Source organism: Solanum dulcamara, chromosome 2 (genome assembly GCF_947179165.1).
Source record: "Solanum dulcamara chromosome 2, daSolDulc1.2, whole genome shotgun sequence".
Classification (NCBI taxonomy): Eukaryota; Viridiplantae; Streptophyta; class Magnoliopsida; order Solanales; family Solanaceae; genus Solanum; species Solanum dulcamara.
Window position 1 is genome coordinate 64,408,878 of NC_077238.1, and position 15,638 is coordinate 64,424,515.

The 15,638-nt window shown below is 33.7% G+C and overlaps 1 protein-coding gene across 1 annotated transcript; it reads right to left on the bottom strand.

Annotated features, from left to right (window-relative positions):
- Nucleotides 1-3,189: 3,189 nt before the first annotated feature.
- LOC129872253 (uncharacterized) lies at nucleotides 3,190-4,249 on the bottom strand. Its single transcript, XM_055947175.1, has 2 exons — nucleotides 3,952-4,249; nucleotides 3,190-3,434 (listed from the first exon to the last, which is right to left on the bottom strand). Exons 1-2 carry the CDS (start codon nucleotides 4,247-4,249, stop codon nucleotides 3,190-3,192), a joined length of 543 nt encoding a protein of 180 aa, XP_055803150.1.
- Nucleotides 4,250-15,638: the final 11,389 nt, after the last annotated feature.

A 15,638-nucleotide genomic window follows, 5' to 3' on the forward strand; every position in this document is an offset into this window, starting at 1 on the left:
TTGGAGTCAAACTTCATTTCAACTTTACTTTATCATAGGAAACTAGGTGGGTTCATTTCAAAAAGACTTTCAAATACATTTAAAGAATACTTGTATGCATGAGAGTGATATGAATGCATCCAATCAAACACCTTAAAAACAACCCACCATATGCACTTTAAAACTACCTTTCAAACCTTCATATAAGAACATTGATAATCTATCCATTTCATGTAAATAAGAATCAACATAAGTCAATATAAGTAAATAAACTTCAAATATTCAAGAATCTATGCATTTGGAATCATAGTATGAAAATCCATAAAAACTCATCACTTAAAATTAAGAGTCAATATACATATAAATCAATAGGAGTAAATAAACTTAAAATATACCATAATCTATGCATTTGGAACCATCATGTAAAATCCCATAAGATTTCATCATTTAAAATTTGATATACTAAGTTGAGAAAATATTTGGGCTCCATGGGTGGAAGAACCCATGAATGAAAATCCACATTCCTTAGATTGAAGCTTTTAAGAAAGTTTGATTCTTGTTCTTCTATGAGGAGCCTTGAATCCTTTGAGTTTGAGAGAAAAATTGGAGGGGATGATTTGAGAGAGAGGAGGATGAAGTTTAGGATTTTGGGGAGGTGAAAGACTGAAAATAAATGACCCAAAACGCGTCCAAGTTCATATATATATATATATATATATATATTAGGTAATTTTCCCAAAATGTCCCTAAAAATATGGAAAACTGGACAAGTCCGCAACAGGTCCGCGACGCGGATGTGTCGCCCACCTTTCTGGTCGACAAAAAAATGAAATCGGGAAAAATTCTCCAAATTCGCTATAGGTCCGCGATGCGGACTTGTCGTGGACCTCTCTGGTTAACCAAGCATAACCTTTGTCTCTGAACTCAGAAAAATGCAATCTTGGTGGCGTTGGAAACAAAACTCAAATACCTTTAATTTTATAGATTATGGGCCACCCAATTCATTATATTCTAGGAGATATGGTCATTTGAAGTTGACCCTTATACAAACTCATTCGGAAACTTCGCCGATAAATATTCTTTGGAATCGGCTTGGTGTTAGAGATTCCTTATGACCCTAAAACACATCTAATACTCTTAAAATACTTAGGAATTGATCCTAACTCATATATATAACTTAAAGTCACCGAGTTTGATTCTATACGCCTACAAAGAATGATTCGAGTCTTGGCATAGAAATTTTTGAGATGTTATAATATCTCCCCCTTGGGAACATTCATCCTCGAATGAGAATCACTACCATAAAAAGGACATGGAATGAGGACTAGCAACCCAACATATATACAATGACACTTGAAATGCATCAAACATGACACTTAAAATTCAACTTATTAACCAAGGCTTTCTGCAATCTACACCAAAATCTAGATGTAAATCTTGTGTCTCGGTTAGATACAATAGAAACAGGGATCCCATGCAGTCTTACAATCTCATTAATGTACAATTCTGCTAAATGCATAAATGGATAATCCATTTTGACTGCCAAGAAATCAACACTCTTTCTTAGTCTATCCATTATCACCCATATTGCATCATGATTTCTTTGGGTGCGAGGAAGTCCAGAAACAAAGTCAATAGTTATTCTCTCCTATTTCCATTCCGGTATCGACAAGGGTTATAGCAACCCAACTGGAACCTGATGTTCTGCCTTTACTTGTTGACAAACCAAATATTTTGAAATGAACTTTGCAATGTCTTTCTTCATACAATTCTACCAATAGTGTTCTTTGATGGTCTGGTACATCTTCGTACTTCAAGGATGCATTGCATATGATGAAGTATGTGCTTCATGCTTCATTCAAGATTTCTCTCCTCAATTTATCATCATTAGAAATGCATAACCTATTTTGATATAACAAGATACCATCCTATTTTCATGTAAAATCTTTCTTTTCCCCATTTTAAACTTTTTTGGTCAATTTTATGAGTTTTTCATCTAACATTTGCGCTTTTTTCACCCGTTCACGCAGTATTGGATTGACTTGCAAATTAGCAACCACCAAACCATACGAATCAAGTGTAAAAAGGACATTCGTGGCTCTTAACTCTAGAAGCAAAGGCAGATGATTCATATGTAAGCTTGCGAAGGATTTGCGACTTAAGTCATCTGCAACCACATTAGCTTTACCTGGGTGATAATCAATCGTGCAGTCATAATCTTTGATGAGTTCAAGCCATCTGCGTTGTCTTAAGTTCAGCTCTTTCTGTGTACCCAAGTATTTTAAGCTCTTGTGATTAGTGAATATATGACACTTTTTCTCCATACAAATAATGCCTCCATATTTTTAAGGAGAACACTGTAGAAGCAACTTTTAGATCATGAGAAGGATAATTCAATTCATGTGGTTTAAATTTCTGAGAGTCATAAGAAATAACTTTCCCTTCTTGCATCAAAACACATCCCAAATCGCAATGAGAAATATCACTATATATCACATACTCTTTTCCCTCCATTGGTAGAGTAAGTATACGAGCTTGTGTCAACAAGGATTTGAGCATTTCAAAGCTCTCTTGGCACTTGTCATCCCAAGAAAACTTCACTTCCTTCTTCAAAAGTCTAGTCAAAGGAGAGGCTATAATGGAGAAGCCTTTCACAAACCTTCTATAGTATCTTGCTAAACCCAAGAAACTTCTTACCTCAGTAGGTCTTTAGGGAGTTTTCCATTCTACAATTTCTTCAATTTTACTAGAATCTACCTTCACACCTTCGGCTGACACAACATGTCCCAGAAAAGTCACTTTCTTAAGCCAAAATTCACACTTTAAAAGTTTAGCATAAATTTCTTGCTCCTTCAAAGTTTTCAAAACAATCCAAAGATGTTTATCATGCTCTTCTTTACTCTTGGAATATATTAAAATATCATCTATAAAGACCACTACAAATTAATCAAGATAAGGCTTAAATACTCGATTCATTAGATCCATGAATATTGCAGGAGCATTAGTCAATTTGAATGGCATCACCAAGAATTCATAATGACTGTATCGAGTTCTGAAAGCATTTTTAGGAACATCTTCCTGTATAACACGTAGTTGGTGATACCCAGACGTTAAATCAATCTTTGAGAATAAACTGGCACCCTTCAGCTGGTCAAACAAATAATCAATCCTTAGTAGTGGATGTATATTCTTGATTGTTATTTTGTTCAATTATCTATAGTGAATACAAAGTCTAAGAGTGCCATCTTTCTTCTTCACAAACAACACAGAGGCTCCCCAAGGAGAAACACTTGGACGAATAAAACCTTTCTCAAGAAGTTCTTGCAATTGAGTTTTCAATTCCCTTAATTTTGTTGGAGCCATTCTATAAGGAGTGATAGAAATAGGGGTAGATACAGGAATAAGCTCGATCGGAAATTTAACTTCTCTTTCCGGTGGCAACCCAGGAAGATTTTCTAGAAATACTTTAGGAAAGTCACACACCGTATGTATATCTTTAAGACTAGGACTCTCCATACGTGTATCAATTATGTGAGTAATATATGCACTACAACCTCGACGAATCATCTTTTTTGCCAAGGATGCAAAAATAATACTAGATGTCAATGACCTTTCACCTTGTACAATAATGTGTGAGAAAGCAGGATCCTTAAAATTCACATGCTTGGACCTATAATCCACTACTGCATGATATTTATAAAGACAATTCATCCTGATAATAATATCAAAATCTTGGAAAGGCACTTCAATTAAATCAGCAGGGAAGGGTAGGTTTTGAATCCCAAAGGGACAATCTTGATAAATTCGATTACAAACAACTTGATAACCCAAAAGACATTCAACCAAAACGTCATAGTTAAGTCTCACAGATTTCACATTTTCAGGAAGAATAAGTGATGAGCAAATATAGAAATGTGTAGATCCAGGATCAAATAGTATAAACATAGATAAAGCCAAATAAGTAAAAGTTACCGACAACCACGTTCTGTCCCTCTTGATCATCTCTTTGCCTTATAGCATAAGCTCGTGCAGTAGCTCTTGACCCGCTAGTTTGATTTGCTCTATTTTTCCCCGCTGCTTGGTTATTTTTAGTCCTTGCACCTCTATTGGTTTGAGGAGGATTATTAGAAGACTTCTGAATTGAGCCCTTAGTGTGCAACGGAGGAACATTATTAGGATTAGGACAATCCTTCACTTTATGATCAAAGCTGCCATAATTAAAACATGCACCAGAATCTCTCTTGAAAGACCATAATGATTCTTCCCACATGCTGCACAAATGGGAACGCGAGTCTTGCCTTGGCTATAACTCGGAGTACTAGCTGCAGAAAAATCTAGTCTGCTTTGCTTTTGTTCAGATGACTTGTTGATACTACCAGCCTTAGAATCATCAAACCTTTCCTTTTTAGAAGGACCTCCAAAATCTAACCTAGGCTTCTAGAATTTATTTTCATGTCTACTAGCTTCTTCCTTATCAAGTCTTTCCCAAGTAAAAGCAGCAGAAACTAATTTACAAAAGTTCTCGTGGTGCAGGATCACCACATTCTTTCTGATGGAATCGTTGAAGCCATCTTCAAACCTCCTACATTTATTTATTTCTTCCTTAATAATGCCTCCAGCATAACGACAGAGTCTAAGAAACTTTTGTTGATACTTAGTGATAGACATGCCTCGTTGCCTTAGATTCAAAAACTCCTTTTTCTTAACATCATAATAAGTAGGTGGGACATACTTCATATGAAATTCTTTAACAAAATCATCCCAAGTAAGAACAGGGGGGTTTTCTTTTGCATTTGGTATACTAACCGACCAGTCATAAGCATCCTTCTGCATAAGTGAGATGGCATACTTGAATTTGGCAACATCTGAATACTCCAACTGCTCAAATACCCTCTCTATGCGCTCAAGCCATTGTTCAACATCAGTGAGATCAACCGTGCCTTCAAACTCAACTCCACCCATTTTCCTCATTTTTTCAAAATTTAATCCATTGGAATTATGAATCATTTTAGCAATACGGTGGAAGAATTCAGCTATCTGTTGAAAAGAAAGATTCATAACTTGAGTACCAGGGGCTCATGTGAGAATGTGGACCAGCTCTTACTCCTTGTTGGTTTCCCACACTAGACCCACTAGTATGGGGAATATATTTACCCGAGGGCTGATTGTCAACCCCTTCTAGTGTATGAGGTTGAGAATAAGAGTCACGTGTATCATCACGAGCAGCTTCCATAGGTCTATAAGAAGAAAAGGCCATAACTTAACTGCTTCAAAAATGAAGATCACATTGCATTAGGGACATGAATATGATGCATATGCAACTTATATGCATTAAATATACTATTTATCATATAGTGATCAAATAATATAGCCCAAATCTTAAAAAAATAAGTATGCAAGAAAATCACAACAAAAAACCTAGAACCATAAACCTAGGCCCTGATACCAACACTTGTAACGATCCTCTTAGGAGGATGCTACTACTTAAAAAGAAGATCATATATAATCCTCGTGATATTTTTGAAAAAATCTAGTAGTGAAATTTGACCCATTTAAAAATAGTTAAAGGTGTAAGATTTTATCCATTTTAATTCTTTTTGCTCAATTAAATCAAATAAAAGTTCCAATTTAGGACGAGACAACTTTTCAAAATAATTTAAGAAATTAACTTACGAGACATCCATGTATCATTCCATATCACTACAATTCATGCTATAAACTATTATCAACTTAGTACATCATACGACTTGGAATTTACATGCCCAAAATAACAAAAAAAAACTACTTAGGTTATAACCCTTGGTGTCATGAATGGATCAATCCTCACAAATAAATACATAAATACATTTACACAACCATCCCATTGATCATATACACGTTGCAAAAATGTAACACCCCCTAAAACGTTGTATGTGGTGTTTCAATTCTCGATGAAAATGATACTACTTCTGTATTTTGGACATAACGTTTCATAAAATAGTCTAAATTAGGTGATTCAAATTCTTAAATAACTCCAACGGCATTACCTACAACATTTATGGAGACAATATCTTTAGATTCGGATGATACGTAGGTCAAATAAATTAATTTTTGCAAGACATGGTGTTGTGACAAAATGAAGTATTTGTAGAAGAAAAATCATATCTCACTGTAGGATACTCCAAATCGGTTGATTCTTGAACGGAATAAAATTATACTTCTATATCTACAATTCATACGAGGACACCAAATCCTAATTAGGAATTTATCTTATTCAAACGCAACTCTAGAAAAGGGTATTCCGTTAAAAGAAGATTCATCTCACCAACCATGGAAAGATCAAGATCCATTTGCCATCACCCATGATATCAATAGTCCTCCATTTGACATCATTCATGAGATTACAATCCTCCATTGAATTTTCAAGATCATCCTTTGAAATTATTTTTATTTATTGTTAGATCTCTCCTCCACACCTATAAATACCCACCTTATTTCCTCATTTTATTCATCAAGTTTTCTCAATCAACTCTTCTGTCTATATACTTCTTTACTCATTCTCAAATATAATTTTAGTTTTTAGTAGTGTAGAAAGAAGGGGAGCCTTGGAGTAACTGGTAAAGTTGCTGCCATGTGACCAGGAGGTCACGGGTTCAAGCCTTGGAAACAGCCTCTGGCAGAAATGCAAGGCAAGGCTGCGTACAATAGACCCTTGTGGTCAGGCCCTTCCCCGGACCCCGCGCATAGCGGGAGCTTTAGTGCACCGGGCTGCCCTTTTAGTAGTGTAGAAATACTATTCCGGTGATTGTTATACTCCGGATAGTACACAAAACACTCTGGCTTGGAGAAAAGGCTAGGGGTTCAAGAGTGGTCATTGAATTCTTCAATTCGGGGTAAAGCTTCGAATTCCAAGTATGTAAGACTATTCATAGCATTGGATTGAGTTCGTCCATGCACCCAATATTTAAATTCATCATAATTAAGTTATAGTTGAGTTTTACCCTAATTTTTGAATTCTAAATGAGTTAATTTTTCTTCTATTAAGTTAGATATATTTATGCATTGAGATTATTATTATTTTTATCTCTCATATTATTGGAATTATTATTCATGACTACTTTCCCATGAACCCTAATTGATTTGATGTTCATGAATATTTTTTATGCATGTTTTGAGTAAAGATGTTGGCCTTTAATATTTATTGACAAAAGAGTGATTTGAATTAATACTATATATGTATTTTATTAAGTTTTGAAAGATCAAAAAAATTGAGTTTAAATAAATTTGATTCGTTGGGTTAAATATGTTTTGAGTAAGATGTTTTGAAGTATAATGATTTGATGAAGAGGTAATGATGATGATGCATTGGGATGAGTTTAATGTTTCAAATTAAAGTTTAATGAGACTAGATGATGAGGTTAATATGAGCACATATTTTGAGAGTAGTATTGAGCACCGAGTTGGATAAGAGTTTAATTGACTCAAACCCCAGAACTACGTAACCAACATAGGATGGAGGTTATGCCTCTTAAGTCTCAAAAAGAGAACTTTGATAATTGGATCCAAGATGGTCATGTCCTTTACCCTGACAAGGTATTGGATGGATGTGGCAACGACATCGCTTTATTGTATCATCACTAGCTCATAAGTGATAGTTGTCGGTTAGAGAAACTCCCAACTGAGTAAGCATTGCTTATTATTATTATTTTTAAACTTGCATTACATATTGATGTTGAGATGATGTTGAGTTCTGAGTCGAGTCTTCCTGAGAGGAGTTTCTTGATATTTGTCCTTACTTTCCTGCCATTTTACATACTCATACATTCCATGTACTGACATCATTCGACCTATATCATTTATGATGCAGATACAGATGTTAGAGATCCTCAACAGGTGCATCATTGAAGATCATTACTTTCCAGCTATTTGGTGAGTCCTTCTTGTATTCGGAGGAACTCTTTATCCTTTTATTATTGTTGAGTATTATGTTTCTTTTGAGGTAGCCATGGACATGTCATTGGCACTGTCTGATAGTATTAGAGGCTTCATAGACAGAGTTTAATGATGTAATTAGAGTAGTTCTCCTTTGAAACTACATCTTCTAAGGATTATTTCTTTCATTTGATGTTGATGATGGCGAGCCCACATAATTATTCTTATTTTTACTTAATTCTTCCGTTGATGAAGGAAAGAGTGATGAGACCAACTGGTTCTTTTGGAGGCCAAAGATGGTTTTTGAGTGCCGACCACGCCTAGGGTACCCTCTCGGGGAGTGACAAAAAAACTACTACAAAATATTGATGCCTATATGCAAAAGTAATCTTCCTTAAAACTCCCAAAAACTTTTTCTCCAATGGACAACTTCAAGCATCTGCTCAGACATTTTCTACTATAGAAACAATTATCGCTAAGCATAAAGCTTAGTGGTGCAAAACTTCAAGTTTGAAGCCTTTAGGTTCTCCAATTTATTTTCTCAATTCATGAGTAGCACAAATGTACATATAATAAATAAATCAAGCCAACAAATATATCACGAATGTCAAGTTCTATAATTCAAAGTTTAAGTGTCAATAACTCACAAAACCACATTTACAAGATTTAGCACCAAGTTTCGCCCAATATGTACATCATGCCGTCACACCCAACATGATCAAGTATCAAGAAGGACCGGATCTCTGTATCAAGAAGGGTAAAGACCTAATAATCAAGAGAACGAAGAACTATATTAAAAATGGTTTTCTGGTTCGTACTCAAAATGAACAACTTTCATATTTAAGAAGAACCAAAAATCCATAATCAAGATGGCAAAGGGTCCGAATCAAGAGGCATGCAATAGTGACAAATTCACAACCACAAGAAGGACAAAGTCCACAAGAATGTCAAGTGATCAAGCAATTCGTACAAGTGGGTGAGTCAGACAATTGTCTTGCAAATCTCCAAAGATACCAACACGACAATACAAAATTTCAAGAAAAAACAAACGTACCAAGATAGACTTTCAAATATACTAGCAGGTAATAGACTTTCAAATATATTAACAGGTAACAAGAGTATAAGTTCAAGTTTATACACAAATCTTAGCCTTTTAGCATACAACAATCCAACATGACTTCAAGAGTTCAAATCGTAGACCAACCAATGTCTCAAGTTTCTCAACTTGTACACGATATAAACAACCTTAAAAATACCATTAAATTCCCTCTTTAATTTCCATAATCTCCATAATATTTATATAAAACAAGATTTATCATTAAAAATAAGCCTAGAATATTTTCAGCCGAATTATGTTACCAAAACAGTAAATTTGGCAAGCCAAGTACCTCAGGTTGTATCTAAATTGTGAAAATAAGAATGGCAATACTGGACTTTATGCCCTTCATGAAACTTTTAGATCTATGTCTTCAGTTTGCAACCCAAAAAGAAAGAACCGTAAAAACTATTTTGTACAAAAATATATCATCAAAATATTAACAGTTATACATGAGGGATTTCTAAATCAAGAATCTAGACAGAAATTGTCCTATGATTTATCCTCTTTTTTCGACTTAATATCAGTAAATCTAGGCTCCAACATAAACATAATAGTTGTAGGTAGGTGTGTTATCTTTCCAAATATATTTATTTACTAAAATCAAAGGTATACACAATGAGATATGCATGTAATACTATTAGCTACATAGTTTCAAAAATGGATTTGATCAATTACCAAGGGTTAAGGAGTATCTTGAGTTTCAGCTATGTAGAACCTGCTTTTCATGTGATTTTTTTGAAATAACTCATTGTCAAAGACTTATAAATTTCTTTTAGTCTAAAATAACCGAACTTCTTAGTGGAACTTCATCACTGTATTTTTAAAAAAATAAAATCAATCACACTTTGATTACCATTATTAGAAGATATGCTTATTTATAATTTCATGAACATTTATTAAACTATCCTAAGATAATCCGTCACAATAATGTCACGATTTAATGAAATTAAGTTTTTTCCTCACGTAATAAAATTCGAGTCAAGAAATCGCTAAGTAATAGTTGATCATATCATCAAGAAATATCCACTTTAAATGTGAAAATTAGCTTAAATAATTAGGGGTGTTACACAAGTGTTGACTCCTAGTTGCAGGAAAACTCACAAACACTCAGTTAATCAATCTCAAATTTGTATAATTCAAGTAGTTTTTTAGAAGAGTGATGAACCCAAGTGGAACCCAATAAAAGCTGAAAGGATCCTGAAGAAAACCCTGAGCTACTAGAGATATTATATGAATTTTGTGCATTATTTGAAGAACTTGTTGGTTTACCACCTTCTAGAGGTGTATTTGATCCTAGAGTTGTGTTTCAATATGGTGTTGAACCTGCGAATAAGTGACCTTATAGATATTCTTAATTTAAAAAGGATATTATTGAGAGTCTAGTGTAGCAAATAATGGATCAATGGACCATTCAACCTAGTTGCAGTCTTTTTGCATCATCAGTTGTGTTAGTATGCAAAAAGAATGGTAGATGGAGGCTGTGTAGACTCACTACAAGAAAGTGGAGATACGACGACATTATATAAATGTCGTATTAAGTTGTTTAAATGTCACAAATTAAGCTACTGACATTTAATTTACATTTGTATCAAATGTCATATATTTCAGTGTCGGAAATTTTTTGACATTTACCTAAATGACGGTAAGCATTTTATGACATTTATTTTGCGACATTTAGGTAAATGTCGATAAGAAATATACGACATTTAGTTTTGACATTTTGATAAATGTTGAATAATTTTACGACATTCATTTTGCGAAATTTAGGTAAATGTTGATAATAAATTTACGATACTTATTTTTCGACATTTAGGGAAATGTTGATAGTAAATTTACAATAATTATTTTGCGAGTTTTAAAGAAATGTCAATTGGGAATTTGCGGCATTTATTTTCTACATTTAGGCAAATGTGGATAAGAAATTTGCGACATTTACGAAACATCACTTAAAATTTCTAACATTTAGATTAATGTTGATAAAAGTTTCTTTTACGACATTTACTTAGCTAACATAAAATGTCACACTCAATTTTTGACATTTTAGCTAATGTCATCAAATAAAATGTCAAATGGCGTAAGAATTTGTGACATTTATATTAAACTTTGCAAAATGTCATTAAGATGGAAAATTGCTTTCTATTGGCCATTCCATGGGAGGAAAATTGCTTGTTATTGGCCATTCCATGGGAGGTATCTTGTTGTATGCAATGCTCCCACAAGACGGCATAACGCCTTCTCATCTACCACGACTTCTGTACTTCCTAGTCTTAGTTGTGGGAGAAAATGGTTACCAAAGTTAGTCAAATAACCTTTGGATTAATTTCATCACAGTTGTTTCTTCAGTGAGGAGACTGATTCCTAGTAGTACATTTATTGTTAAAACAAAAAAACTCCTCGAGAGTCGATTTGACTAAATCTTAGAGTTAAAGTCGGAGTAGATTAATCCATCTTCAAATTCAGATATTTACAAATAAACAAAACGTACTATAAGTTGCACTTCTCCTCATATGTAAATGGTGATATTAGATCAAAGCTCACTTCCTTTGCTTCTTGAGAAGCGAAAAGTGCCACATGTTTTGGGTACGGGGGACTAAATTTGTATCTTTATGTAGTATGCATATATGTGTATGGATAATTGGATATCCCAAGTTATAGAGGAAAGTGCACTGAGTTGGATGCAGTCATCACTTTAGGTTCATCACTGGACTACATTATTTCATGGTCATCCCTGAAAAGGCTCATACCCTTAGTAAGTGAAATGCAACACTTCACATGTTGCACTTTATGGTTTCATAAAGACCACACCTATGTTTATTTCTTATGTGGTGAGAAGAGGATTTTAATTGTTAGTGGTTGCATAGATAGATCCTGCAAAAGCACCAAATCTTCCGGTTGTTTCACTTGGAGCATTACTCGCAACCGTCAATCTAAGAAAGCCAATGGCAACCAACAGTCGTGCCACCTTCAGCAAAAAATTACTTCCGTACTACTTCAGCAAACTAGTTTACCTTACTGCTTATTTTTTAAAAGATCTCATAATGGATAAGCAATATCAAGCTACCAGACACCCAGAAGATAAAATTAGATCCACATACTCAAACAAAATAGAAGGAAGATATGAACCTGCAAAAGCCTCACAGAAAGTCCTGAACTCTATATCAATGTTCTACCAGCAACTTGCCTTCTTTTTTCTGTGTTCTTCAAAATGTAAATCAATGGTGAAATTTCAACAAATAGATAGAATGTATGAACACCATCTAAGAAGTACTTTAAGAACACTAAATATAGTTCTAACATACAAATTTTTGTAACAATCTTTAACTTATTGTAAGTAAATTGATTCTATCTATTCAATTAGTAAGACCTAAATTAGAGGAATAGACTTGCCTCAAGTGCAGCCAAAAGAAACTGAATGGACGAAAGCACTAAAAGATTGAAGTATAAAAGGAACTAAAAGGAGGGAAGCCAAAAAATCTCACCACCAAATTATTTTTCTTCCGTATATGTAGTACTTCATATTTTTCGCTCCAACTCTATAATACTCCATATTTTTTCGGAAGCATTAATTGATGGAGAGCAGCTGACTCGATCAATTTCAACAAAATTACACTAGGTTTGATGAAAGGAAGAAGAGAAAGGGGGTTTGAGCCTTCAGGTTCTTTCTAAATGGGTCTCGGATGACTGGTCATTTTTTTAATTTATTTTGGATGTTTACTTTATTTGATGTGGCATTTCACATGTTAAATTAATTTAATTTTTTATTTTATTTATTACTTTTAGCTTTCATAAGTCTTAATGGCCTAACTATTTAGGACAATAATTTTCATTTAGTTGGAATCACTTTTATATATATACTAAATTATGAAAAATTCATCTGTTCACATGCTCAATATTTATTTATATATTTTTTAAAATAATTTTAAATAACTTAAATAGATTTTTTAAGAAGATAATGCATAAGTACCTCATGGTCTATGACTGAAATCTCAACTACACACTTTAACTTAACTAGGGTCCTAACTATAGAAAATTATGTGTCAACTAAAAAATCCATCATATATTCTAATTTTCTTTGTCTCATATCAATTTTTGTGGTACGTTTGAAGTTTTGAAATTCAATTGATCATGAATTCGTGTGTAAAAGCTTTAAGTTTTTTTTAATATATATTTAAAAATAGCTTAACAAATTAAATACTATTATTAATCATAATAATTAATAATTTAGACATAAAATGATTAAAGAAAAACTTGATTGACAATTAAAATTTTCATTGTGTCATATAAATTAGGATGAGGGAAATACCTAATAAATAAACAATTGTGCAATCTGAATTAAGATGTAAGATTTAATTTCTCTAAGCTAAAGTATTGTATTTGGTTGGCAACTTCACCCAAAAAAGGAACTTAGAACATTGCAATTGAAAAGACTCAATCAAGAAATTTCGAGACATTTTAGTACAATGCTTGGAAATGAAAGAAATTCATTTGTCCTCCAACAAAAAGTAATTTTATATATCAATGGATAATGTTATATATTTAGGAGAGAGACAACAAGCAGCAGAAGCCTACTCATTTTTTAAAATTTACTTTAATAAAAAACCAAAAAAATCAAGTTAAGAATTAGTCTTACCTCTTAATGTCACGACCCAACCCACAAAGCCGTGAGGGAACCCACTTTATGACTTGAGCAGGAGAACCCTTAACCCCTTATATAAGAACAGTTGCGGAATTTAAAACAAACTTGAATAATTAAACCAAAATTTCTAAAGAAAACTATATTAAACACCAGCTTATACAATTATACGAAATCCCCCAAACATACTAGTCTAAACAGATACAAGAGCTACTAATAGTACAAATAAAATAAAAGACCAATGACCCAGCTTCCACCAAGATAAGGAAAAAATAGAAGTTGTTGGAGGATCGTCTTCGTCTTCACCTAAGAGACATAACTGACCTTGCAATCAGATTATGTCAAGTGGCATAGCAACAGTAGTATCAGTACAAAAAACACATACTAGTAGGCATCATCGTTCAATCTGATACCCACCGCATAATATATAAACAGAGAAATAAGAGATATAAATATAAAATACGATTATACCATATAGATCATATCCGGGCCTAACAGCGTCCATCCTCTTATCCATCAATAAGTGTATTGATGATCATAATTCTCTATATCTATCACACCTCAACTCAATTGTTCATTTATAGTTCTTAGTTCATAGCTCATCTACCAGTAACCTTATTATCACATGAAAATACATATATCATCATATCCTCTCATGGGACCATCCACACACACATACTTGGCCCTCTTAGGGGACTCAATTCAGTCATATTTGTGTTGAAATGTGACACCCGATCCAAGAATATGTCAGAATGTGACACCCTATTCAAATACGTGTCAGAATATGACACCCGATCCATATATGTGTCAGAATGTGATACCCGATCCAAATATACCATATTCACAATTAAATTCAGTATTCACAACATTTATATCACCAAGAATATGTTCATCACAAAAATAGGCCAGCAAGTGCTCATTTATATAAGGACTAACCTGTTATCCTTATCTGTACACGTGTAGACATATCATAAGTAACTCAATTATACATTTAAGACAATTTCAGAAACAATCAAGGTCCACACTACCAAACCTTATAGGTCTAACCTCAAAATCTACTAGTTTTACTTTTCTGTACGAGATTTTATGCTTGATATTAATTAACCAACTGCACATAAAAATATCACAATCAATAACTTTTCAATTCACTGCAGCACCTTTCTACCCAGGTCACATTCGAATTTGACCCTATCACAACTGGATCTCTGCCCATAATCCATGACCAACAACTTAGTATATGAATTCTCATTAATTTTCCTTCTATATTACATAGTAGGTATAGATTTACTACTCAAAAAAGAGAAGCCTAGCCTACCTGGGCGCCAAGCATTCGCGGAGACATTACACTGCTGAAATCAACGGTTCCAGATGTTCCACGGGCAAGACTAGATTGAATTCCACGGGTTGAAGCCTTCCAAAAGCTGAGATTCTCTCCCCTCCTCTTCTTCATTCAAGAGCAGCCTTTTTGGAGGGTTTTGCAGAAAACCTTGCCTCTAACTCACACTTGGGAGAAGTGGAGAAAATAATAAATCTGTAACTTAAGTTCTGTCCCATGACCTCCCGCTCTGGCGGGATAGTGGGACCCAATCAAGCCAGATTCTTGTGATTTCTTTTTAATCAAAATTAACGATGTTTTGGGTCGTTACACTTAAAGAATATATTGTTCTTAAAGGTTTTAAAATAAATTCATGGTCACCACACACAAAGATGTAAAGAAGAGAAACCTCTCAAATAATATTAATCATGTCTTTCAAAAAATAACAAAATTCACCCTATATATAGAAAAACCTTTCCCAAATTGAATAGGATTCAAATCATACTTTTGTGGAAACAATAACTAGTAAACTTTTAACAATGAAATATTTAAACTATAAAACTTTTAAATTAAACTAGAAAACTTTTAAATAAGGAAACTTTGACTTTGAACATTCCGCATTTTGGGCTAGCTCCCTTTTGGGCTTTATATGGCCCCAATCTTCTTCCTTTGGGCTTGCATTTGAACACTTCCATAATAAA